At 37.5% G+C, this 24,830-nt stretch overlaps 2 protein-coding genes across 2 annotated transcripts; one reads left to right on the top strand and one right to left on the bottom strand.

Annotated features, from left to right (window-relative positions):
* Nucleotides 1-1,089: 1,089 nt before the first annotated feature.
* LOC106156557 (retinal homeobox protein Rx2) lies at nucleotides 1,090-24,186 on the top strand. The gene is made up of 3 exons (XM_013531848.2): nucleotides 1,090-1,918; nucleotides 20,078-20,271; nucleotides 23,060-24,186. Exons 1-3 carry the CDS (start codon nucleotides 1,591-1,593, stop codon nucleotides 23,417-23,419), a joined length of 882 nt encoding a protein of 293 aa, XP_013387302.2. The 5' UTR covers nucleotides 1,090-1,590; the 3' UTR covers nucleotides 23,420-24,186.
* Nucleotides 16,635-18,791, bottom strand: LOC147762895 (uncharacterized). Its single transcript, XM_087008127.1, has 2 exons — nucleotides 17,657-18,791; nucleotides 16,635-17,573 (listed from the first exon to the last, which is right to left on the bottom strand). Exons 1-2 carry the CDS (start codon nucleotides 17,868-17,870, stop codon nucleotides 17,128-17,130), a joined length of 660 nt encoding a protein of 219 aa, XP_086864253.1. The 5' UTR covers nucleotides 17,871-18,791; the 3' UTR covers nucleotides 16,635-17,127.
* Nucleotides 24,187-24,830: the final 644 nt, after the last annotated feature.

Below are 24,830 nucleotides of genomic sequence, written 5' to 3'. Positions count from 1 at the left end.
GACAGGAAAATGCTTGAATGAATGAATGAAATAATATCGAAAACTCTGCAATCTTTTGTGCACATTTTTGAAAAAATACATCCCAAAGCAATTAAAACCATGTACAACATAGATTTTCGAAAAGGATCCGAAGGCCTATTTCAGATGAAAATGAAAAATGACTAGTAGTGACCAATCAAATTTCGATCCCAGTCATGACAGAGGCCACGCCCCCTGGACTGACAGAGGCCCCGCCCCTCTCGTTAATCCCCGGATTTCCATAGCACCCCCACCTCTGGCACTGATGAATGTGCCATGAAGAGCAAGACGTCGGCATGACGGGTAGTTTTTTAACTTCGGCTCTGAGGGCTAGTAGCGTCTCGCAAAGCTCGTCCATTTTTTCCGAACATGCAATGAAAATAACGGGAACAATGTAAGAGTATGGATGCTTTTTTTCTCGAAACATTACGTAAAATAACCAATCATTTGTGTGCAAGAGATGCAGATTTTGTTGGAAAACAATAATGGAGCGGTAAAAAAAGACATTAGAGAGCAAATGTGAGAGTGCTTCACTTTTTGCAAATTCCTTTTAAGTATGGTTAATAGTTTATGTTGAATAAATGTTATTCCTTGTTAAAATAAATAGAAGAAATAGTTAAAGTAATTGTATCATCCAGTGAAGAGAGAGAGAGAGAGAGAGAGCAGGCTGATAAAATATTATGATTGATTGCACATCAAAGTGAGCGTGCCCTACAATTATAAGCTAATCGGCCAAATCCGTTTAATCGGATTAATCGAAGCTCCCGAAAAACAACCGTTTACGTTACGATACATGTTTCCCCCATATCCCTTGAACAGCAACACAAATTACACGAATATACTGGTAATAAATCAACCCCGCTACCAAAATGTTGGCCTGCTCTGTATACAAGCAGTTTCAGATTACCTTCGTTAGAAAAACAATAAACCACGATGCGGTAATTTTTCATTGGAAGTGACGTCACATAGCTTTCATGCTTATTTCACCAGCAAGATCACATCAAAGGCCTGGCCCAAGTTTCAAAGACACTAAATCGTGGACTTGAGGAGTAAAACAGTCGTCGTAAAAATCAGATAAAAAGCAACGCCTCTTGCCTATGAATGGAACACTGTACTAATGCTGTTCTACGCACGTGCTAAAGCCGAGGCTTAGCGAGCACTTTAGGGCGAAGAGGGATCAACTTTCCCCAGTTTAATTACCGTCCCATACTCCCTAGGGGCGCCCAGATTACACACGAGGCGCAACAAGTCGGCGCAGACTAAAGCAGTTCTTCCAGCGGTCTGGCTAAGAGGAAAGACGACATCCTTTTTGGATGAGTGATAAATCGTTGGGGCCTTGTTGGACGGAGCGGCAACCAACGCCACAGGCGGCGCATTGCAGTTCAGCTCACGCACTAAACTAGGAAAGCAAAGGAGTAGAACGCAGTCAGTCATCATAGCAACTCTGAAACTGAAGTAAGGGGAAGTTTACCGTCAGAGAGAACCTCACAGATCATCCAACATCCGACGGCTTTAGTTATTGCACAAGGTTTATACACAGGAAAGGGTTCTACGTGTATTAGACTATAGACCATGAGTGGATACGCGCTTGCCGCGCCGAACGACCATCACCACCACCAATTTGGCTCCGAATTCGACAAGGCACAAAATTTCGCCACCCAATTTAACAAGAACAGTTTTTCTGTGAGTCGATTCCTTGACTTAGAAGAGTTGCCAAGGGAAGACTGTGCCATGTATGCCAGTACGCCCCCTGACAATACTTTACAACAGCAGCAACAGGCACAACAACAGCAGCAACAGCAGCAGCAACAACAACAACAGCAACCCCACCAACAGCTACGAACTCCACCGAGTTGTGGGGCCTCACTGAATGAAGATGCCGAACGCTCAAATGGGGAAGGTAAGTGAAGCCATGGTTTTGATTACTTAATTTAATTTATTAATCACACTTGATTAGATAATTAGATTAGGACCGGTTGATCTCTATGGTGGTTGTGGTACTTTACACTGTTACAGTTCTCGGCGTGAGGATAATTTGTTACAATTTTCAGCACATTTACACGGTCAAGACCGATTATTCCCTAGTGCTAGGTACATCAAACTTGCAAACTTTGGTATCTCAGCGGGTGCCCGAAGATTACTAAACCCCATCAAGGTCGCAAAGCAACATTTTATAGGGAAAGTGTTTTCGGATTTTCTTATCAGCCTTTTTTCATGCAGTTTCAAACGTCTCCTGATTTTATCTTAAAAGAAAAGAAGTTCTACTTCATCGTGTGGTTTAACGGAATGGAAGGTCGACCGTCTTCCTGTTTTATATTTTTTAGTTCCCTGGCAGAATTTGAGCGCGTTTGTTTCCTTGCGGACTCATCTGGTAAAGAGAATTGTATTGCTGCCGTATGCAGTCACTACCTATGGATGCTAATTAATTCGAGAAACAGAGTATTTTATTTTCTGATAATATGAATAAGTGGTTGTGTTATTGTTGCAGTATGTAGATAGAATCTAATGAGTACATCATAAAGATGTGTACAATCCACGTCTTCAAGAGGAGACCATTAAGTGTACAAACTTCACAAACAAGCTGCAATATAGGAAGCAAATGCCTGGATAAAAACAGAAATTCCACGTATTTACATTCAAGGTTTTTGTGTGTGTGTGAAAAATTGGATATTTTCCCAGTTTTTCAAAAGAAACTAAAGGTAACAGTAAAGGAAAACGTTTTATTGACTTTGGAGATGAAAAATGATAGGGCTTTCTTCAAGTGCCGCAAATTGAGACTCTTGATCCACCAAGTGCTCTGTAAAACCTTCTTACACGTTGTTCAGTAACCGTGGTGGATTTATTTTGACCTCAAAAACGACCTCTAAACTTTTACACATCTTGTAATTAACGGTTCATAAGGCACTGCTAATTGTTATTTGTTATACTTCAACGCTCTCTCTCACTAACTCTCTCTCTCTCTCTCTGTTACAATACTTATATGGGTTTTTTCAACATTTTTTCACTAATCACAGTCATACTGTACTTAGGCAGTCTTGTAACTAATACAGATGCGCGCCTCTATAATTAACTGAGAAAACACGAAGCTGATATTAGTAATACCGATACAATGTTTTCACAGTCAGCCATCTTAACCGAACAGCCACTTCCTGTTTGTTTACTACGAGTTAGAGTTTATTTACGAGCACTGGCAGCTCCACTCAAGCTAGGTCCTCTGACAGCGAACAACTGTCTCTAACCTAGAAATATTCGGCAAATAGCTCTACCCTGGCTAAAGCATTTAATAAACTTAACTTACGAGGCCATCGCTCCGCCACAGATATGCGAGTTATGTCTTTGGTGAAATACTTGTCAAAAAATTAGCAAGGGCCATTTTATTTATATGACTGCTTAAAAATACGAATGAGGCTTGTCACGGTATTATCAGTTTTTAGGTATAATTATTTATATGTTGATATCAATATTAAGTTTAATCCACATTTTGGTCCTTGAGTCCAAGAAGCACTCTAATGATAAAATGTTTCAACAACTGATGATAATGTTTTTAATTTTTTTATTCAAAAAGTTTTGACAACTGCTCGGCGGGAGTAAGGATGGTTTTTAAAAAATACAAACCTTGTAACTGAAATCTAAATATCTCTTCATGATGGAGACAAAGAAACCACATGGTACTACTCAAGAAACTATCAGATGCTGGAAAGGCGGATGTTAATATATAAAGCTTTAAAAGAAAGTAAATTTCAACTCTGACAAAAAAGGCATGATAATAAAAAAAGGAACGGCACGGTAATGCTATACATACGATACTTTTTTAACTGTTGGAAAGAACGTCGGGATAGTTTGCGAACAGAAGAAATATTGAATTTTAAAATTAAAAGCAAATTTTGTGAGCGTGCACTATCAAACCAAGAAATAATAGTTATTTCCAAATGTCCCTGGAATACAAACACAGAGTAGCTTGACCCAAAATGTTGAAGTATTACAATCAAAGACAACTTCTTAGCGGCAAATAACTTATGATGAAAGCACTGCCGACTAGCATAAACGGATTACTGGACTTTGTTTACGAGGATGCCGAACACGTGCGCGCGAAATCTACATAGATAACAACGGGATGAAGAAAAAGATTGTTCCCAAATCAAAGATACCCCAAGGGTGTTAAAATAACAGACTGAAGCAGAGAGCAGAGCGTTAAGTCATAATCGCCCTTTTATCGTTCATCGCGGGGTACTTACCAAGCACGTGTAGCAAGGTTATTTCTGTACGGTAAACAAAAATACACAAACTAAGAGCCCATTCTTTTAACGCGATCTCAAAGTTCAATAATTAAACACGCAAGTACGTGTATACTATTGGAACGGGCCGTTAAAAGATAGACCACCACGCCATGAGAGAGTATACTGCAAGTAACGAGGGGGGGGGGGGGGGGTAATTTAATTTGTTGCCAAAATATTGAAATAAGTTTTTTCTTTAATTCTCCATTTTCCTGTACATTTGTTGACCAACAAAAGTTTAAAAATTGTAATTAAACCTGCCATGTGCGGAACAGGAGCTTTATAGCTTAATATATTTCCTTTAACGTATATATCGTAAAATATCGGAAAGTTAGAATCAAGAAATAGCTTTATGAAATGAAGATGTGTTAAAAGAAAAAATATGCATTGTTTTATGGATCTAATGATTTTAGAGACTTGTGATCGAAAGTGCAGTTTATAAAAATGAGGAATACATTTTATTTACGCGTCTTTCTTAAACATGAATAAAACTATAGTTACCACACGTTTCGCAAAGACACGCCGTTTTATCGAGGCTCTTCAATTTTGAGATTTTTTTCACGTGTTTTTTTTAATTTTTCCATAAGGTTTCGTAACTTTGTTTGCACGTGTTGAAGTATGTCGTTTTATTTTTGAGTGATAAAAAAGATACCTTGAAGCTGGAAAAATATCAACAAGGTTCCTGTATAATTTATTAAGCATTATTCATCATCCAATTCTCTCCCCCCCCCCCCCCCACCACACAAAACTTATAAAAAAATATTAGGTCTATATATTAATTATGTATTGATTAATTATATGGATATGTAATAGACAGTATATCTGTGAGTTGGTGTTAAACATAAAAAGAAGAAACCCTCTACCAGAGCCACAGGTTGATTTTTCACTATATATTCACAGATATGTATCTGGTTAATTCATTTCACATTTCTCCACGCGTTGGAGAAAAGTGCACATTATTAACGTGGCAGACATAATTAACCTTAGTAGAGGGTTTAAAAACCCCACAATTTTGGTACTCGGACACACCGCTTGCACCGACAGACCCTGGTCAGAAATGACCAGCTGTCTCCTTGGCAAACCTACGGAGACAGGCGTGCTGCGATGAGTCCTGATGGCTACTGGAGTTTCCAGTTGGCAACAACGACATGGCGCCCGCGCTACGTGACGTCGGCGTCGACGTCTTCTATGTGGAGTGGAACAAGATTACGACACCGGGACGATTGCGTCGCCATCTTGATCGTGTCTCCTAGCTTATGTCCTATCTATTTATCTTAGCTTTTTGAAAGCTGGCCATTTTGATCTCAGAAAGTACTGGTTTTATGCAACAGGATATTCAAAACGAAATGGGATGCCTCAAATACTGCCTTCCACTCTCTATGACTCCTTGAATTGTTTATTATTTGTCTTGTACAAGAGTAATTGAGTCAACTTGCGATAAAAACATCTTTCCATGAAAAAAAATTAAATATGGATATATTTACCAACAATAGAAAAAGATAATTGTTTTTAATATTTTAAAGGTAAAAGCAAAGATGAGTTTTTGAAAATCTGATGACTGATTATTATTTCATTTTTCTCGTCCTTATTATAAAAGTTCAGTACAACATAAACGTCAAATCAAATCCCATAATCTCTCCGTCAGAAATTCCCTGCATCTGTTTGTTCAGGCAAATTCGGGGAATTTTTATGACTCGCCAGAAATCCCTGTTACTTAATCTTCAACTTTCCGATACGTTCTTCACATATCATTGTATCTTATCTAACATAGATCGCAAACCATTTCCCCGGCGCTCTCTTTCCCAGGAAATGAGCCGCATACAAGCGAAATGAAAGCTACAAGTGGTCGACTCTGGTCAGTCGGATGGCCGGAGCCGATCACGTAATGACCTATGGATAAGACCACTGCTGATACCAGAACTAGAAGGGATAACGTTTTCCCGGAGGGCAACCGCGGGATCTCGAGGCAGACGATCACTTTCTGACAGTTCTAGATGGTGATGACATCTCACTCTGAACCGGCCGGATATAAACATTACTGCGTCTTGAAACACTGCATAGGCTAGGCCCCTATGTTCGGTTCAAGTCATGTGTAACAATGCATGTTTAGACATATGAGTTTGATACACATGGCATCAAAATAATGCAGAAGCACGATATTTTCGACTACAAAATTGTAAATATCTAGAGAAAACCAGGTGAAAACTAAATACTTAAAAAATCGGGCATCCCACATACTAAAAGGCTATACACATTTTTTTGTCTTATTTATTATCTATATTGTTATTATTATTATATTGGCAAAGTTACTTTGTCATCGATTTTATTCATTGTGATGTACAATGTATGTCAGTTACAACAGCCATTGGTGCCCTTGTTGTATAAATACATGGAAGCATGCTGCTCCTGCAGACTGGAGCTCAACTCCTTTGAAATATTTCCCGAAAAATAATGTTAGTGGAATTCGACTCACTCCGACATGTGCTGGTATACCGCGAGAGTAATTTGTAGTAACGAGAAGTACTCGTACTCGAGAAACATCTTTTTTCAATAAGCCACTTTAAATATAGGGTTAGTATTTCAACTTACCAATAGAGAAAATTGCTTTATTGGTAGCAAATCATTCCTTGTTAGTGAAGCAATAACTTCTGGGAGAGGAATGACGGACGCTAACACTTATTTAACAAGGTGTTTATAATTTGGAATAATTTCCAATTATGCCATGCACCCTTGAAAGGCATAGCGTTATTACATTTATCAATGGATTGGTGCGGGGGCTTGTGATTCGGCTGCAAGGCGCACGATACGCGAAAATTGCGGTTTCCTTCGAAATCTCAGCAACATTCAGTTTCAAACAGACGAGAGTTTGTTTTTGTTGTGAGCTGATAGCGACACTGAGTCCCCTCAATAAGTGTACTAGTACACTAGCAAAATTCGGAAATGAATCTTTGAGTGTGGTTTTCCTGCGTAGAATTGTCATTGATACTTTGATTGATACCTAAAATGAACGTTTTTTTTGTCAATTTACAGTTTTGAAAGAAAATGTAAATAAAAAAGTTTTTATATTGGTTCTGTTCATTATAAACACCTCATACTGCTTTAGAGGTACAATATGCTTGGTATTTTTTCTGCTGGCAATTACTGACACAGTCGAGATTAATCACATCTTAAAATAAAAACTTGTATTCTTACAAACAATTACCCTACATGAAATATTGTAAAAAATATAAAATATCCAATCAATAAGATGACAATATTGTAACATTTTAATGTAAAGTACAACTGGCATCCCGATAATACACAACGAAAACTGAGTTCATTATATGACTAAAACTCCGAGGAAAGTTCATTTGATGACAGATTATCGAGCTTGACAAAAGTGAGCCGCGGGATAATCTTGCTAAAATGATGAGGTTAAATGGCTATTAACCTTATGGTTTTCCAAATGTTTTCATATGGGCTCCCCAATGGTTGAGGACTTATACCTATATCAGGGAATCTAAAATGCGTTCACTCATATTATTGCTCATATAAACTGAACATAAATAGTTTATGTGGAATTTTTATTGATTAACACCTTCACGTATTTTAACGTTTTAACGACGGCACTGTTGTTTTCTTTCAGTGCCCGTTCCTTCATTTTAAAGCGCATGTATTTTTTCATCTGTTAGTATCAAGTAAGTATCCTTGCTCTTAAGTCAGCAAGCATGCTATTTTTTTGACAATAGGGGGAAATTCAATCAGACTCAAATCTAATTCTACAGACTGTTGAAAAGATGGATATAGGTAAAAAAAAGTGTAACATTTGATAATTAGGGGGACTAATGCGAGATTAGAGTCGATACTCAGCATGGTTTATTAATACGTCTTTTCGTCTTAAACCGTTAGGTCACACATTGTTTTGGCGTTGGCATTGTCTTTATTTTTAGCTTGAATTTAAGCTTTAACTTCACTCGAAAGAAGATTGTTTAGAGAGGCCGACCTTTCCTGTATTTTTTCTGAGCTCCAGGTTGTTAATTTGGTTTCTAATTATCGCTAACAAGAAGCACGCGACCTTAATCTAACCGCGCTTGCCTTGCGCATGTGCGTGGTGGGATAGTGTGTTTTTAATCGTCTGCAACTTGGGCCTCGTATGTTTCATATTTACCTCCTCAAATATGAGAGTTATTAAGTAATTGAATTAACCAATTCCTCCTGCGATTTGTTTCTTGTTAGCATACACACCTTTCCAGTGGTTGAGGTCAAGAAGTTTTGACTGAAAACAGCTGGGTGGATTGCTTGGGAGAACTATTGGAACTGACTCGCCTGTACGGGGAAACTCGAGATAAGGGCTCGTGCTTGTTACCCCTTCTCATGGTTAAACGTACAACTGTTAATACCCGACATTCACCTGCCAGGCAAGATCCAATGTTAAGCAGGGCTGTCTCCCTTACCTTCCCATCTATTCTAACTCCACCATTTACTTGTTGTTGGTCTTTGGTGTACTCCCAACTATAGACGTTTCTCTATTTTGGTTCACTGAGATTTATGCTATTTGGTCTGCTATGATAAGCGGGCGTTGGTATTTACAATTTATTGCATAAACCGTGAGATATGCTGAAAGCCCATACCGGTTTTTTATTTTAATTTTTTTATCTTACTTATTTTTTGTTTGTGAAAATGTTTGAAGGTACATGTATGGGATAAATTTTGAACAATAATTTAGTTTAGTGACAAATCGGAAAGGTGTTTGTCCAAAATAAAACTTAACTTAGCGAGAGCAGTGGTACGGACAAAAGAACAAAATTTGAATTAATATCGTAATTTCAATTGTGGCTTTACATTATCTGAGTACAATAGCAACCCCGACTCTCTACCTCCATATGTTCTATTCAAACGTCTTCGTGACTTCTCTGGTCTGGCCCCTCTGGCCATCATATGGAAATTTTCAATTTAATTAACATGATTTCAATATAATTTCAGCCTCGAATAAGTTTTCTGACATTGGTACAAAGACAGAGAAAAAAATCCAGTTTTTAAAAAGTGTCCGCCTGGAATCATACTCTGGCCAAGGACTGGCTTTTTTAGATATGTTGCTACCGATTGCCTCAAACTTAGGGCAGACCACTCACGACATAATGCATCATGCATTTTAAATACGACACATTTTTTATTACAGGTAACACGGTCCTGAACTCCTGCTAGATGTTTTTTCATCGCAAAAATTAAGACTTGTTGCTAAGATAAGACAAACATTTTTTTATACAATCATTGTAAAGATAGGCAATTCTAAACAGCGTTTGTTTTATTAGGTTCGAAATTATTTTACTTCAAACTGAGAAATTACTAATGTAAGAATTATTTTGATATAACGTGGAAAGTACATTTGTACCTAATGAGCTAATAACCTATCTTCATTATATATATATAAACATCCACTCATAAATTTTGTCACAGTGTTTTAACAATTGAACTTGTAATTATGTCACTACTTAAGATATTTTAATATCAAAAAAGCGTTGAATTTTAAATAGAACGTAAAAACAAAGGATAAAGGTTAGCTACCATTAAAAAGAGAAGAAAAACATGCAATTTATCTGAAAAACAACTGAAAAAAGACAGACAAGGAAAATTTCACAATCTATCTCAATTGAATGTTGGTATTAACAATATAAAGGATTGCTATCGAAAACTTCAGTCACAGTTTTAGGACAGATGAAGACATAGGAAAATTCGGGAAACTTCCAAATAGCGAAAAAAATGCAAAAAAGCGTAAAGGTGAAATGAAATTTATGACTTGATGTCGAAACAGTTATCATGTTTTTTGAAAACCTGCTGACTTTTTTGCATGGCACATTTAGTAAATCAAGACTTCATGCTAAGCTGGAACATTGTGGTATTTCTCCCGCTGCTTAACTCGGGAGCGACATTTATAAGAAACATTTTGACATTGTATATTGAGATTTATAACGATAAATATTAGTAGTTAGAGAAGAAAAAACGCACAGATAAAATTGAAAATAGACGTGGATTTTGCCAAAATGAATTTTCCCGTTTATTAGGGATTGTCCAATCAAAGTGACCTGCAATTAAATGTTTGTATTGATTTTCAATGCGATTATGTAATATGCTATGCTTTATTTTATGCATTATAACAAGGTCGTTCAACAAGGTATTTCGATATTTGATATCGCGCATTATGTGAAAAATATTGTGAATTTACTCTCCCTCTCTCTCTCTCTCTCATTATTCTTATTTATATGTGATATAAAATTGGGAATTACTTAAGTCAAGTAAATTGGACCTTGTCTTTTCTTACTGTAGCACTCCCACTACCTGATGTTTTTTAATTATCAAAGTTTTTTTTCTTTTTGAAAGTTAAAAAGTCATAAACCACAAAGCATTTAATCATGTCTGCTCTCAAGATTTTATATCTATGTTATCATAAACTTGACCTCGCGTTAAAATCTCATTTTTTTGTGTAGACAGTCGATATGGATTAATGCGCCATGATATATCATTAAATGCGTGTTATCCCCCCTCACCTAACACATGTGAAATAAATCATTAGTTTCGCAGCGTGTGATAATGTCGATTTCGCGGCCCCAATCATTAAAATCCGGATGTGCGCAGTAATCTGCTCACAGTGCCCGGATGTTCAGTGAGTTTCGAGGAAGCATTAAAGTTTAATCAGGCCTTCGAGTCGACAGTTTGATTCCGCTAAGGGAAATAATAAATCAGTCATAAAATGTATATAGTTTTTTTTCTACCTAGATGTCTCTCTGTTATGGGGGTACGAATATCTAAATTGTGTAATGTCTTCGTACAACCATTTGCAAAGGAAGATAAATGTGACGTCTGCGAAATGACGGAGGAGGCACATTATCCCGACTTATTCACATTCAGATTTTATGAGACCCTAGCTGAATAACAAAACTTTTTTTACAATATGTATGATATATTGTGTATAAACAACAATCAGAGAAATTATTGAAACGGATTACCGATAAGAAAGAGAATGGAGATTTACGACGAGATTGGTAGGCCTATATTAGATTGTTTAAACAATAACTTATATAATTCTTATGTCAAACATGGTTGTCATTTTATTTATCAATTGTATATTATTATTATTCCATTGTTAATTACTTCCATTTTATTATTCAAATAATTTTTGTGCAACAGATGGTATTTAAGGAAGTTCATTTTGACGGTCCTGTATGTTCAGCATCGTTTGGTGATTGCTCTGGGTCAGACACCAAACGGCTCTTTGACCAGTAGCAAGTAGCCATAGTTGTGCACATCTAAGGAGACGATAAGCGTGACCAGGCGAGCCATGAGTAAACGTGCGAGTCGAGACGAGATCAAAGTAAGCGTAGTAGAGCGCTGATTGGTTTTGGCAAGTCCTTGTAGCCTCGGTTCCGCCCTTGGCGCGCGCTGACGCCGCGACTTCCCAGAGATCGTCTGCTGCGACGACAGCCTCTCTTGATCTGTGATTTACAGCCCTAGCTGCCCCATAAAACAAAAACCCATTCTGTCGTGCCATTCGAAGTCTAATCAGCAAAAAAAGCCACGACCAAGTGCCGTCGCCCCCAGTTGCTTAGTGCCACCTTGTCGCGCCGGGCAAGATGGAGGTTTGTCCGGTTCCTTTGTATGCTTTTGGTACAGGAAAAAGAGAGAGAGTAGACCTTAACTGCAAAAAGAGGTCCTTCAGTCAAGCTAGAGAGTGAAATGAGGTTGCTGCATGAATTTGACACCTTTTGCTAATTATCATAAATGCACCCCAAATCTTCTATTATCGAACTGTCACATACTGTTTTGAGTGAATGTTTATAAATTAGGCAGAAAAGGAGATTATTTTACTTATTTTCTTTTCCTCTCCAATTTTCAGTGCAATTTAACAAATTAAGTTCTTCCCTTCTCCTTAATCAAAATGATTCTCAGATTATTAAGGCCTATTTGCAATACTCCAAGAAAATATTTTCGAAAAATTATAATAGCCCCAATCTTTATTCAAACTATTAAGAATGAAAGAGACTGAAGTACTACAGCATCAACATTAAATTTAACCCAAGAAACATTTATTGTTACTTAAATGGAAAACACGCTAATGGTGTTTTCCGTGAACATATCCTTTTAAACACCTCTCGCGCCTTCAATACCACTTGCTACCCAACAGTCTGACACTCCAGTTCAACTTCACACATATAATAACAATAACAAAATGATGTACGCTTTTTACATGAAATAGAAGTTTATAGGAGTGATCTCTGCGTAACGTAACAAAAGAAAGTACTTTACCTTTAAATATGCTAAAGAATTAAAAAAAAACTTTTCCCATTAGAACAGTTCACTTGACCGAAATGTCTGGATAATGAAGACTCAGAGAATGAAGGTATGATAATCGGAAATGCCGTTCTGGTCTTGCGACGCCATATTGAGAAAACATTACATTCTAACTTTTACTTCGTGTTTTTTGTACTGTATGCTTGTCATTCCCCAACAAAACATATAACAAATGAAGGTTACTAAAATCAGAAAACAGAAAAAAGATACTTATAAAAAAATTATATCATATGGTCCAAGCAGATAAATTTCATGCAAACAAATGTACTGGAGATTGGAGGGGTGAAAACGTTAGGAAGAAAAGGTAAATTGAAGAAAGACATACTTGGGGAACGGGGTCGCCACGGTTGTAAGTTGTCCCATAAATAAACACTTTTGGCATATTTTTCCGTTCATATTACGGTGGTTGGGGTCAGCCATTACCGCCAAGGTGAAAATCGCGTATGTCGTCTGCGCAGCAGGACAACCGCGGTTTGGTATTTTCTGGGCAACAAATTCGAGGTAGCTTCGTGGGCGATTTCGAAGAACAACTGACAGGCAAAAATGATTGAATTATTAAATATGATTAGAAGAGGAAGAGGACTTTAAGTATGTCACATCACCGTTTGAATTTTTTTTGTAAGTTTTATATTTTCATGTAATATACTAATGGTTTCTCAAAAAAGTAATAGATTGACGCATTGAGAATGAAATAATTTCTTTTTCAATTAACAATTATAACGATCCAACAATCATGAATTTTTTATGCTGATTCATATAAAATTCTTACAATTTAAGGTTTTGTCAATTAATATCACATTGATTTTCATATCGTTATCATGTTAAGTGTTATTTACATTTAGGTGCAATGAAAGAATACACAGCTGGTAAAGAAATACAAAAGCATCAAGCATATAATGAAAAGCATTCCATCTTATTCAGTGTTGTTTTAGTCCATGCTACCAAATGAAATTCATCACCACTTAACATGATTTACTTTAATACACATGCAGCAATCAACATTCGAAAAAAATCCTACATCATCCAACATTCAAAAAAAAAAAAAAAAAAAAAAAAAAAATTGGCAGTCGATGGCCGTGTAAAGTGCTTTTAACCATCAGCCCAGGGAGCTCTGTCACAAGACCCGATACAAAAAAGTAAAAAGGGAGTATGGCTCCAAACACTGCTATTTGTCTATGTCCTTGGTTTGTTATTCATGAGACCTAATAAAAGGTATCAGATTCCTCAAGGGTCAAAGCGACGCGTAAAATAAGCAAACTAGAAAGGATATGTTGCAATTTCTACTATTTTACTGTTGTTGTTGCCGAGTTTTTTGTGACTTGTGCACTTGGTTCTTAATGGCCTGACTCGATTCTCGTGCTGTGACGACCCCGTGGTTATTAAGGAAAATTGGCGAACGCCGTTGTCTTGTTTTGAAACAGATGACAAGGACTGTTTTTAACTCAGTAAACACAGAAACCCGTAGTGACTTAAAAATAACTACACAGATGTGTGATATCATTGTTATACGGACCTATATATATAAACATATAAAACGGGACATCTCCACTGAACTAAGTAAAAACTAGAAAGAGCAAAGCATTTTTAAGTACATCACCACAGGAAATGTTAACTTTCTAAATGTCAAAATTCTGACAATAAGTTTTTAATTAATTGCCACTCCATGCAAGAAGTCACGGAAGGCTGGCAGAGAGAGTGTTAATTAAAAACCTATCACGGCGTCTCTCCCTGACAGGTCTTGAAATCATGTTGAGTGCCAGAACAATTGACCTGCCAGTTACATGGTGAGGATTGCCGCCCCGCGTGGAACTAAATGACAGAGGCATTACGTCATAGAAAAAATGGTATCCTGTGTTTAAATTCCTTATTAAAATTCAAATTGGGCTTCTGGATAGTGGGTGTCGTCTTTGACTGCTGCCTAGTGAGATTTGTAAAGCAAAATCTTTTTCTTATAAGGACCTGTAAATATGATAGGTGCACATAATAATGCTGCAAAATATTCGTGTTGGTTATGTCTGCTGATATTTCTTCACAAAAACATTTTTTTCTGTTAATGTTTTCAAATAAAATTCGTATTAAAATTCATATCAAAATATGATTCTTCCCAATTGAATTAAGGATTGACTGCGAATGAGACCATAACCTCAGAGTGGGGCCGGATCTAGGCGTTAGGGAGGGGGTTAATTCGCCATTTCCCTACGCCCTGAACCCCCATCCACACAATATAGCATTTATAGCATACGTTATACGTTTACTTCAGTGGGCATCAAGGTGCGTCTTCTCTCCCTGTTTTGAAATCTCGCAACGTTTTCTGTCTCCTACCTGATAAACCCCAAAGGTAAATCTGAAAACTCGCCTCTGTGGGTAACACTCTTTACCACCGATTCCAAACGGCAACGGAGAGCATGTTACAGGAGAGACGGCACATGTAGACTCGGGGTGGTTTCTCCAAACCCTTGACGCAGATTGTCACCCTGTTGAAAGGCTAGTTGCGTCATGTACGGGCAATCTGGCCGAGTTGTGTATCACGGTACGGGGTCCAGAGTGGTTCCAACAGTGAGCTGTCGCCTGGCCACGTGTTTGGTACAACGGCTGTCTACCTGCATTAGAAATAATACCACAGAAAAGGGCAGAGAGGCGAGAGAAGTGACAGGTGTGAGAGATCCGTGTTGAGATGTAGTCGTTGTTGTTGTTGTTTTTGAAAAACTGAGTAAGTTTCAAAACTAGTCTGCTCGTTTCAGAATCAAATCAAAAATATTGGCGAAGCCTTTGCTCCCCAAATTTCATACATAACACACAAATGTACTTTACCGACACTCGGACGCCGTTAGACTGGTTTCATTTCCCAATTGAAAAAAAAAGAGCAACAAAGGATAGAGCATTGAGGTAAAAGACGTGAACTTGCTTTAGACTTATTTTCGCTATAGCTTGAGATTGTTGCATTTTGGATTAAAATATTACGCAGTATTGTCGCATGTGACATCGGTTTTTGACTTTTAAAGGTAACATAACTTCGTTAAAGCACTAGAGCGATTGTTACTAAATATGTTGTATAAATATGTTGTATATATATATATATATATATATATATATATGTTCACATCTTGCAAAAAAGAGAGTTGCAGTAGAAAATCTGTTAAAAATGGCGTCCTGGCGTTGAACATTACAAGATGAGCGGTTTCTATTTTGTACTTATTTCAGGTGTGGGGAAAACAAACCCCCTTTCTGTACGTTCAAATTACATGGACGAGGCACTTGAAAGACACCTTGCATGTTGCATGTTACAATGACAGAGTTATGAGCTCAAATATCCGTTTCAACACGGAAGGTAAAACGATTCATGCATATTTACCCTGCAAATATGTACAGCATCTTGCTAAAAGTTTGTTTGTTATCTTCAGCCCACGAAACGCACATTACTCGCATTCGACTTCAGCAGGCGCAGAAGACCCTAATTAATCCATGCTTGTCATTCAACAAGTTCTACGGAGCTTCTAAATTCCTAGCATATATCACACGTTACAGTACACCGAAAAATATGATGAGAGCCTAACGTGGGTTTTTCAAAGTACAGATATTTTTATACGCTTTTGGGGAATATGTGTGAATTTCACATTCAAATTTTTGAAATTAATATATTAAAATCAAGCTGAGATTGGTAGAGGCATACGTAGGTGAGGCAGAAACTCTCTTTTGTAAAAACAGGAATTAGGTTATGTAAACTCATACTGTATCTAAAATGTATCCCTAGGTGACAAACGTACAAACTGAAGACAAGAATTGAATACCGCTAACATAATGGGCGATAAACCAAATTAAGTTATTATTTGTAATCTACAGCGGGGACCGAACGTCAGGAACTTCTGTAGAGAAACTTTCAGGATCAATTGTATTTAAAATGGGGACCACAACGGCACTTAAGTGGGCCTTAAAGGTATTTCACGTGACACATATCACGAGGTCGCTTACTCAAGACCGACCACCACAGCATTATGGCACCACAAATTTGTCTTACATACAGTGCCGCCGGAATCTCCCCTTACCAAATGGCCGTATGGTTTCCCAACCCTGCCCCATATGGTCGAACAATAGAGGCCGTATGATAATTACAGGGTAGGGGAATCCCCAAGCAATCCTTATCGGACACCCAAATTAGTCGGTTTAACGAACACGGTCTGCCCCTTCTTAATTGCCTCTTTTAAGGTTTCTATTATAGCTGATGCATACAGATTGCTATCGACACGAGCAAACAATACCGGGTTATATATCAACTGCAACAGAAGACTCGAGTAAAGGCAAGTCGAATATTAGAACAAAAGTCTGAAGAACAAATCAGGCTTAGTTTTAAAACACGTATAACAATTTTATTTGATAATAATAAGTCACGATCAACAAAAGCGTAGTTAAAACGCAAAATTTTAAATAGCTAATACATCAAATAAATATCAATGTCTCATCGCCTTTATTACATGTGTTTCTAGTTTAGTAGCTTGATGCACGACCTTCTCTCTCAATTACCGCTGGAATAACCTTCTTTAGTGTAATATTTATTACACTTTTCTGCGTTAATATTTTCCCATGCCTCTCTAATGCCGTCAACAAATTGTTCCCTCGTGGTAGGCTTAGCACGCGTACGCAGGTGATGTTTGATTTCAGCCCATACGTTTTCAATAGGGTTAAGCTCGGGGCTTTCTGGAGGGGTGCGAAACCAATTAATACCGTGTTGCTCAAAAAATGCAGCAGCAACTCGGCTGGTATGTTTGCTGTCGTTGTCCTGCTGAAACTTGTGGCCGTCTGGGAACATATCACGTATCGCTGGGATCAGGGCCTCACCTAATACATCTGTGTAAAAGTCCGCGTTCATTACACCACTAAACACTACAATGTTCGGACCGGTGGGGATCCATCCCAGCTTTCGTCTTAATTCCTTAATCACAGAAATGCCGAGGGAAAGTCCTGACGTATAATTTGTAAAAATAATTCAGACCCGTGAAGTAAACCACAACTTTCGTTTACAATATAATCGAACTAAAAATTACCTGTTCGCTCAAAGAGACTTGTTTTTAGTTTTAAGGCCACCAATTCATCATTCTTGGTCAACTCCTCGTCTATAACGTTCATGTGGCGCAGGTCAACCTTTGAAATACGTCCACTTCGTGGCTTATCGGCAATATTAAACAAAAATTTGAGTGTCGATTTATACCGTTTACTTGGCAGCTGACACGATGGCATGGAAATCAGTGACATAAACATGTCATATTAAACAAAATACTTTTTGGCCATTTAGGAAGTCCAGATACACAAACAATCCTGTTGACACGTGACCAGTTGATTAGTTTGGATTAAAGAGTGTCATCGCAATGTTAACATTAATTTTAGACGACGCGTGTCACACAGTATTGATTATGTAATAGTCAGGGCTTAATCACTGTGTTTACCCAGCATGAATAAAGCTAACCTGAACTGATTGTTAATTAATGTGAGATGACACGTGCCAACCAGTGAAGTTAGCCCGAGAGATTGTAATCCAGCTTTTTAAATAATTTCTTTTGATGCTTTTAAGTATGAAGAAGGCCTTTGGTTAAGTTTGGGCTTTAGATCGCCACCTCCATTTCCAAGTCCATGTGTGACACCGCCGCCTCCTCCTCCTTTCCCAAGCCTCTGTGCGACACCCTTACCGTTGAGGTCTACATGCACAACTTTACCGCCACCGGTCACGTACACAGTTCCTACTTTGTGTCCTACAAAATCAAGGAATTCGTCTTTCGGCCGGCCACCTCTCGCCTTGTCAAATAAAGAAATATTCGAAATTCGACAACGGGCCAGTTCACCAGGCAACTTATGCGTTCAGTTGATGGGAAGGTTGTTTACGATTGATGAACGAATACGAAAGGACAGAAATGTTACGGGTGTAGATGGGCGAGATCCTATATGCAAATATAGACTGAACTATATTAAAGATATGGCTAACAAAATGTTTATCACTGAAACAACTGACAAGTCTTTTTGGAAAAAATGCATTTCGTCTATGAACAAAGCTAATAGAAATATAAGGACATACTATAAAAATAATTTCAATCTTGTTAATAATATGTATATAGTAAAGACAGTTTGAAGCATAATAAATATTACATGTACAAGTACGAGTAGTGTTTTATTTGATCTTTAATAAATTAATAAATTCATTCATTAAACTCTATGTAAATTCAATCAATTCATAGCTACAATGTACACGAAAATTGCTGTCATCACCGAATCCTTTTGGTAAAGCGACTTTTAAAAATCACTGTTGGCAAGTTCTTATACTTAAAATCTCCGTATCAGAGTAGAGTGATCAAAGTAGAGTGAAGCCACCGCGCATTAAAGGTCAATTAACGCTTGGACGAACACTTAATTGCGACCACGCTCACCTTCGATCTTTATCTCAGCGAGCTAGGGTTAGGCTCTTTTGTTAGCAGAAATTTTGTCACGATAATTGCCCGACGGGCAGGGTATGGAACTATTGTTAACAGAAACCAAACAGCGAATGGATGACAATGTTATTTCCATAGTTACCGAGCCAGGCCGTCCGCACAACCCGCAGCAACCCGGAGGGTAAGTAAGGGGAGATTCCGGCGGCACTGTATCAATAACAGTGACACGCATTTATTCGTTTAACTATTGATGGACATGGGTATTGGTGACACTTGGAATTTCGTGTACAGGCGGAATGGATATTGTATATAATATTAAGATATGCATTAACATATAATTTCTTTATTTATTTATATAATGATGGCACTCTAACATCGTCTTGATTTTTACCCCACTGAGCAGGTAATCTGTTATTTTCGTGTAATGAAATTTCAATCATAATCACAAAGAATCGAGTTTTAGCAAAATGAATTTTTATATCTTCTGTGTAAAGCGCTTGGGAATCTGTTTGCAAAGTAAAATTTATCGCTCTGATGTGTAGTGTAAAGTCAGATCAAGCATATCTTATGAAATAAAATTACAAGTGCGTCAGAATATTTGAATTATCTACTTTGATGTTTATTGAATTAATAATTTATCCACAATTGCGTCAGAATATTTTGAAGAAGTGCTTCATGCTATTTTAGGTGCCATTAGAATATGGAAAAGGTGTTTATTGAATCAAAATGCATTCGGTCATATCTGACATACTCCTGAGATCGAAATCCTACCGAATCATTTGAATAATGAGCTACAGAATGCCAGACATGCGAAGATAAATTGGGGATACCATCCCTGGAGCTAAATAGCATCAAAAAGAATCAAACGATTACTGATAAGTCTAGAAAAGTTGCATGTCTATATGGGGTGACTTTAATTTGTCTTTATTTTTGGTGTTTCATTTCAGTGTTTTCGATGAGCATCGTAAATATGCTTATGCATGTAATTTATTTCTGGAAAAATACTGAAATTGAGTCTACAGAATCGATGTTCATGTGTTGTTTCAGGGGATGACGAGCAGGGGAGAGAGGTTACAGACAAGGACGGCAAGAGAAGGCGGAAACAGCGGAGAAACAGGACGACGTTCAACAGTACGCAGCTCGCAGCTCTAGAGAGAGTGTTTGAAAGGACACATTACCCAGACGCCTTCGTGAGGGAGGAGTTAGCCCGCAGAGTTAATCTCAGTGAAGCAAGGGTGCAGGTAAGAGTTTAAATGGTATAGTTAAATTTTCATTGATATTGTTGTTGAATTTTCCGTTTTAGTTTGTGATAAAATTGATGCCTGTCACGACGACCCTCAAACACGCACACACACACGTTGTGTTAAAATGTAAAGGTATTTCCTTTCTATTTCGGAAGCTTCTTTTAATCTATTTTTCTAAATTAACTAAATTTATATTTAACATTGAAGATTATGCTTTGTTGTTCACAAAAAATAATTCAAGATGTAGGTAGAAAACAGACTTGTAACTAAACAACAATAAAATGCAGATGCCGAGACTTTTATATAGCAAAAAAATAATTTGCGTGGTAACTCTACATTTTCCTCTTAATCACCAAGGCAATGTATATCCAACAATGTATATCCAAAACCTTTCGCATTTATTTAGCTCTAAGTTTCTTTTGTGCAGTTTATATGCCTTATAGACCGAAAGCATGTGCAACATACATGTACTGGTTATTACGGGTGCGAAATGCAAAGTGAAATATGAAAAAAAAAGCCATAATTCTGTCGTAGATCCAACACCATAACGTATTTATAAAAGTGAGTGCTTTTAGTTGAGAACTCTGGTAGTTTAACTACCCAAATATTTTCCAAAACTTAATTTTTCTCTCAAAACATCCTCTTGGTAGGCGAATCTCCGTTTAAAAGAAATATTGTCGACTCGAGTTGAGGATCCCATTAATCAGGAGGAATTGATCTCGCGAAAAAGACTGATGCGTAGCACAGGACTCGGTTCATGGAATTTGCCAGCGCAGACGCGCACGCAGCTACCGAAAAACGTTTTTTATTCGCGGTAGTACTTTGAATATCAGTATTTACCAAAAATATTTATATTTTTCTGCTTACATTTGGCTGCTTGTTTGGTTGTGTGATGAGTGTGTTAATGAAATACAGTATAAAGGCAGTGTTTTATTGACGCGAAATACTTCATTAAATTATCTTGATCTAATTTTCGATACATTAATGTCTAATAAAAAGTTTATGTTTTATACATGTATTTTCTTAAGACTGCAACTGAACCTTTTAATATCTTTGTTTTACTGTCATCCCTCACCACTGGAAACAGCCGTAGGTGACCTTGAAACTCCCGTGTTTTTTTTTTTTTTTTTTTACTAATGAAGTTGATTTTAGTTAAAATATTACACATAAAAATTCTGTTGCACTACTAATCAATCTCTCATCATATCTATAAAAGTCGCATATCCTTTCTCTTCAACTGTCGCATAAATGTAGTTGAAGGGCGTTTTTATAGCAGCGTGTAGCTGTGATATATATTTTACACGAAATGAAAATTTGCATAAATCATTTTACGTGAGGAATCGAGTCTTGGATCGTTTTTGTAGTCTGCTCTGTAACAGGCAAGCAAATACCAATGGAAATGAAAAAAGAGGAAATGAACAAACCAAAAGAAACCTACTTTGCCAAGTTATTTCATACTTGGTTAGCTGTATGCGCTTTACGCGCACGACAATTATTGAATGAGCCAAAGGCATTCTCTGTTTCTCTCTCTCTCTCTCTCTCGCACGCACACTCACACACGCGCGCGCACACACAGTGCACTGGATTGGATTCTCCGCTTCCGAAACTCCGTCCATCTTGATTGAGTATTATCATGTAAAACGTGCTGAAAACTGACAGAAAATTTGGTTGTTTTATACACACACAGATTGCAAACAATATAAACAAAAGAAACATGTGTCCCTTTCTCCCCTGTTTTCGACTTCCTGAGGCATTACTGAAATTCTGTAAAAAATGCATTTTACAGTCCAACTTGCACTACGTAGGCGAGACTTCCTGGCGCTCGAGCTACTACAGAGACGAAAAACTTCCCTAACTTCAAAAAGACCACGAGCTTTCTTGAAAGACTCAGCATTCTCTCCTTCGTTCGAGATTAATTACTCAGCTCTGGATAACGCGAATAACACACGGCATCCTTTACCCCTTTGCGGCAGCCTTGCTCGATATAGTATGCCTTCGTAATGAAAATATGGCATTAAAATGAGATATCTATATAATTAGAACTGGAATTTAATTTTTTGATAATTTAAAACTGCGAAAGACAGTACATCGTGTTAAATCATCTTTAGAAAAACGTCTGTGCATATGTAGAATTACTCAAACAGAGATTTTTTTCTACATAGCGAACACACGCACACATATTCGTTTTACCGTTTTTCTATGTTTATCGAATCTACCCTCATCGATTCCCCGCCCCCTCTTCTCGGAAAAAAATGTAGTCTCGCGTGCGATCAATTTCAGTCTTCTCTGAATGTCGCACTAATGGGCGTACGTACATATCGGACAGGTGCTCCCCTTTCATCTCCCCTTCTCGGTTTACTTAACTAATCACCCTCGATGATAGGGTCGGTAGCAATGGCTCCACCTAGCAAGGGTAACACAGGGAGTCGTCTGCTTTCCATTTTATGGTCCATAGGAAGAGCATGTTGCTTACTGAATTGCTCATTAGTACAAAGACGGGTTCGAAAGAGTTTGGGAACTGAACATGATTGGAAATCATATGTTAGTAGAGAAGCAAATTTAGATAGAAAGACAGATAATATAAGCGTTCTTGAAAATGTAGATAATAGCCTATGCATGTAGGTCTAGCTGAAAAATTTGTAAGGCTGTATCCATTCTATATTAAGATGCGTAAGAGAAGAATAAGCAATAATGCGTTCTGTTGTCATTGACAAGTGAGTTCTAGAACTCCTTGATGACCAGTAACTGCATTGTACTAATCACATTCTATAACAAATTTTTATAGGTATGGTTCCAAAACAGAAGAGCGAAATTCCGTCGAAATGAGCGAAACATGATGGCTCAGCGAAACCAACTGTATGGGCGCCCGTCTGAGGGACCAGCAATTGAACAGCCGATCACACCAAGACCGACGCCCATTTCAGCAGACTATCTTTCCTGGTCGGCGCCAGCGCATGCGTCTTACGCCAACAATATGAGTCCCGTGCCGTCTTCTACGTCATCAAGTTGCGCCCTAGCCAATGCCTCATACATGTCTCCCTCTCCTCCTACGATTGACAATAGCATAGCCAGTTTACGGCTAAAAGCTAGGGAGTATATACAGCACGTACCGTATCCGGGAATCCCTGGGGGAATGCCACAGTGATTACGCGTGAAGTGGGACGCTCAAGAAAAAGACTATTATTGGTGATCGAGAATTCGATGTGAATTTGGAGAGGCTTCTTTAAACAGGAAGACTGTTACATGTACCAAATCTGCCGCGTATATTTTCAATTATGCACTTAGTTTCGTTAATGACTGAAATTTCTGTTGAGTTAAAAGCCTTAACTTGGCATTAATTGCTGCAAGATAATCGTAAGATCAAAAATGTGTGGAAAGAGAAATTGTTACAAAAATATTGATCTGAACTCCTTAAATAGGGACGAGGATTGGTCTTTTCAAAGGAATGTGGCTAATTCTATGTTATCCTTGGAGGAGACTATGGCCCTTTGTACATCGAGCGGTACACTTAAGTGAAAGGGTCTTACAGGTATGACTGGAATGGTGAAGAGAGTTTTGATAATCCAACTCTGGCGTATTTTACGAATTTTAATATGAGGATAGAAAAAACTCTGAAATGGATGTTTCTTACGGTCCGGCCAAACTTTCGTTTGGTGGAAACTTTGCTCACATCATCAAAGCACAAAGAAAAATGTTTCATGAAACCAACGACTGTCTGATTTTTCAGATGCTCTTACCATTGTATATTTATAGAGTAGATAGATTATTTACGTAACATTTGTTTGAGAAGTGTTATAAAATATTATAGTATAAGATCGTCTGCTTGAGTTAATGCCTCTTACAGCGCTGAGATTGCACATAGACTCAACTCAGCTCTAATAGAGATAAAGCAAATGAAATAGTCCAACTCACTGTCACGTCTTTTGTAATCTGTATATCGGAAGCATTTATTTTGTTGTTTTTTATCAGAAGTAAAATACTTAATACTGAAAAAAAAACGTTTTCCCCCTTTTTCCCCTAGGAGTTCTCAGAATACTTTGCAATCTCTTGATTTTACCATTTTGGCATTTAAGTTTCAGTAAAATATTTTTCTTTGTTTCTAGTTTTGACAACAAATATCTATATTGGATCAATTTCTGTTTCAGTAGGCCTAAATACAGCGCTTTTCAGCGGCGGCATATTTTTTTATGTTTATAACACAGGCTCTGTGAATGGCAAATAACCTTGAAAACAAACAAACGTGATATAAAACTTCAAAAACAATAATTAGTGAATGACGATGAATAGATCACCCTTATATTAGCCTGGCCTTGGTTAATGATATGGACAAATCTAAATGATTTGCCTGACAATGCTCATGGAAAAAGACCTGCAATAAGACAAGGTTTTGTATTAGTAAAAAATACATATGAATGTCACATTCATACATAGGTTTACACCACCAACAAGCTGTTACATTATTTAGGTAGAAAATGATGCACAAAAATTTAAATAAAGCAAGGAAGAAATAAAGAAATAGGAACGAAATTGTCGACACACTGGGAGGAGGCAAACCC

Source organism: Lingula anatina, chromosome 3, assembly GCF_051362555.1.
Source record: "Lingula anatina isolate TDL-2025a chromosome 3, LinAna3.0, whole genome shotgun sequence".
NCBI lineage: Eukaryota > Metazoa > Brachiopoda > Lingulata > Lingulida > Lingulidae > Lingula > Lingula anatina.
This window is presented reverse-complemented; position numbering and strand designations above follow the sequence as displayed.

What these genes read in the sequence shown, in the direction of transcription:
- LOC106156557 (XM_013531848.2), top strand. Translation starts at nt 1,591, where the DNA reads ATGAGTGGATACGCGCTTGCCGCGCCGAACGACCATCACCACCACCAA. An exon ending in CGAACGCTCAAATGGGGAAG is followed by an intron (nt 1,919 to 20,077) that starts GTAAGTGAAGCC and finishes GTGTTGTTTCAG; the next exon opens with GGGATGACGAGCAGGGGAGA. An exon ending in TCAGTGAAGCAAGGGTGCAG is followed by an intron (nt 20,272 to 23,059) that starts GTAAGAGTTTAA and finishes AAATTTTTATAG; the next exon opens with GTATGGTTCCAAAACAGAAG.
- LOC147762895 (XM_087008127.1), bottom strand. Translation starts at nt 17,870, where the DNA reads ATGTTTATGTCACTGATTTCCATGCCATCGTGTCAGCTGCCAAGTAAA. An exon ending in AAGTCTCTTTGAGCGAACAG is followed by an intron (nt 17,574 to 17,656) that starts GTAATTTTTAGT and finishes ATTATACGTCAG; the next exon opens with GACTTTCCCTCGGCATTTCT.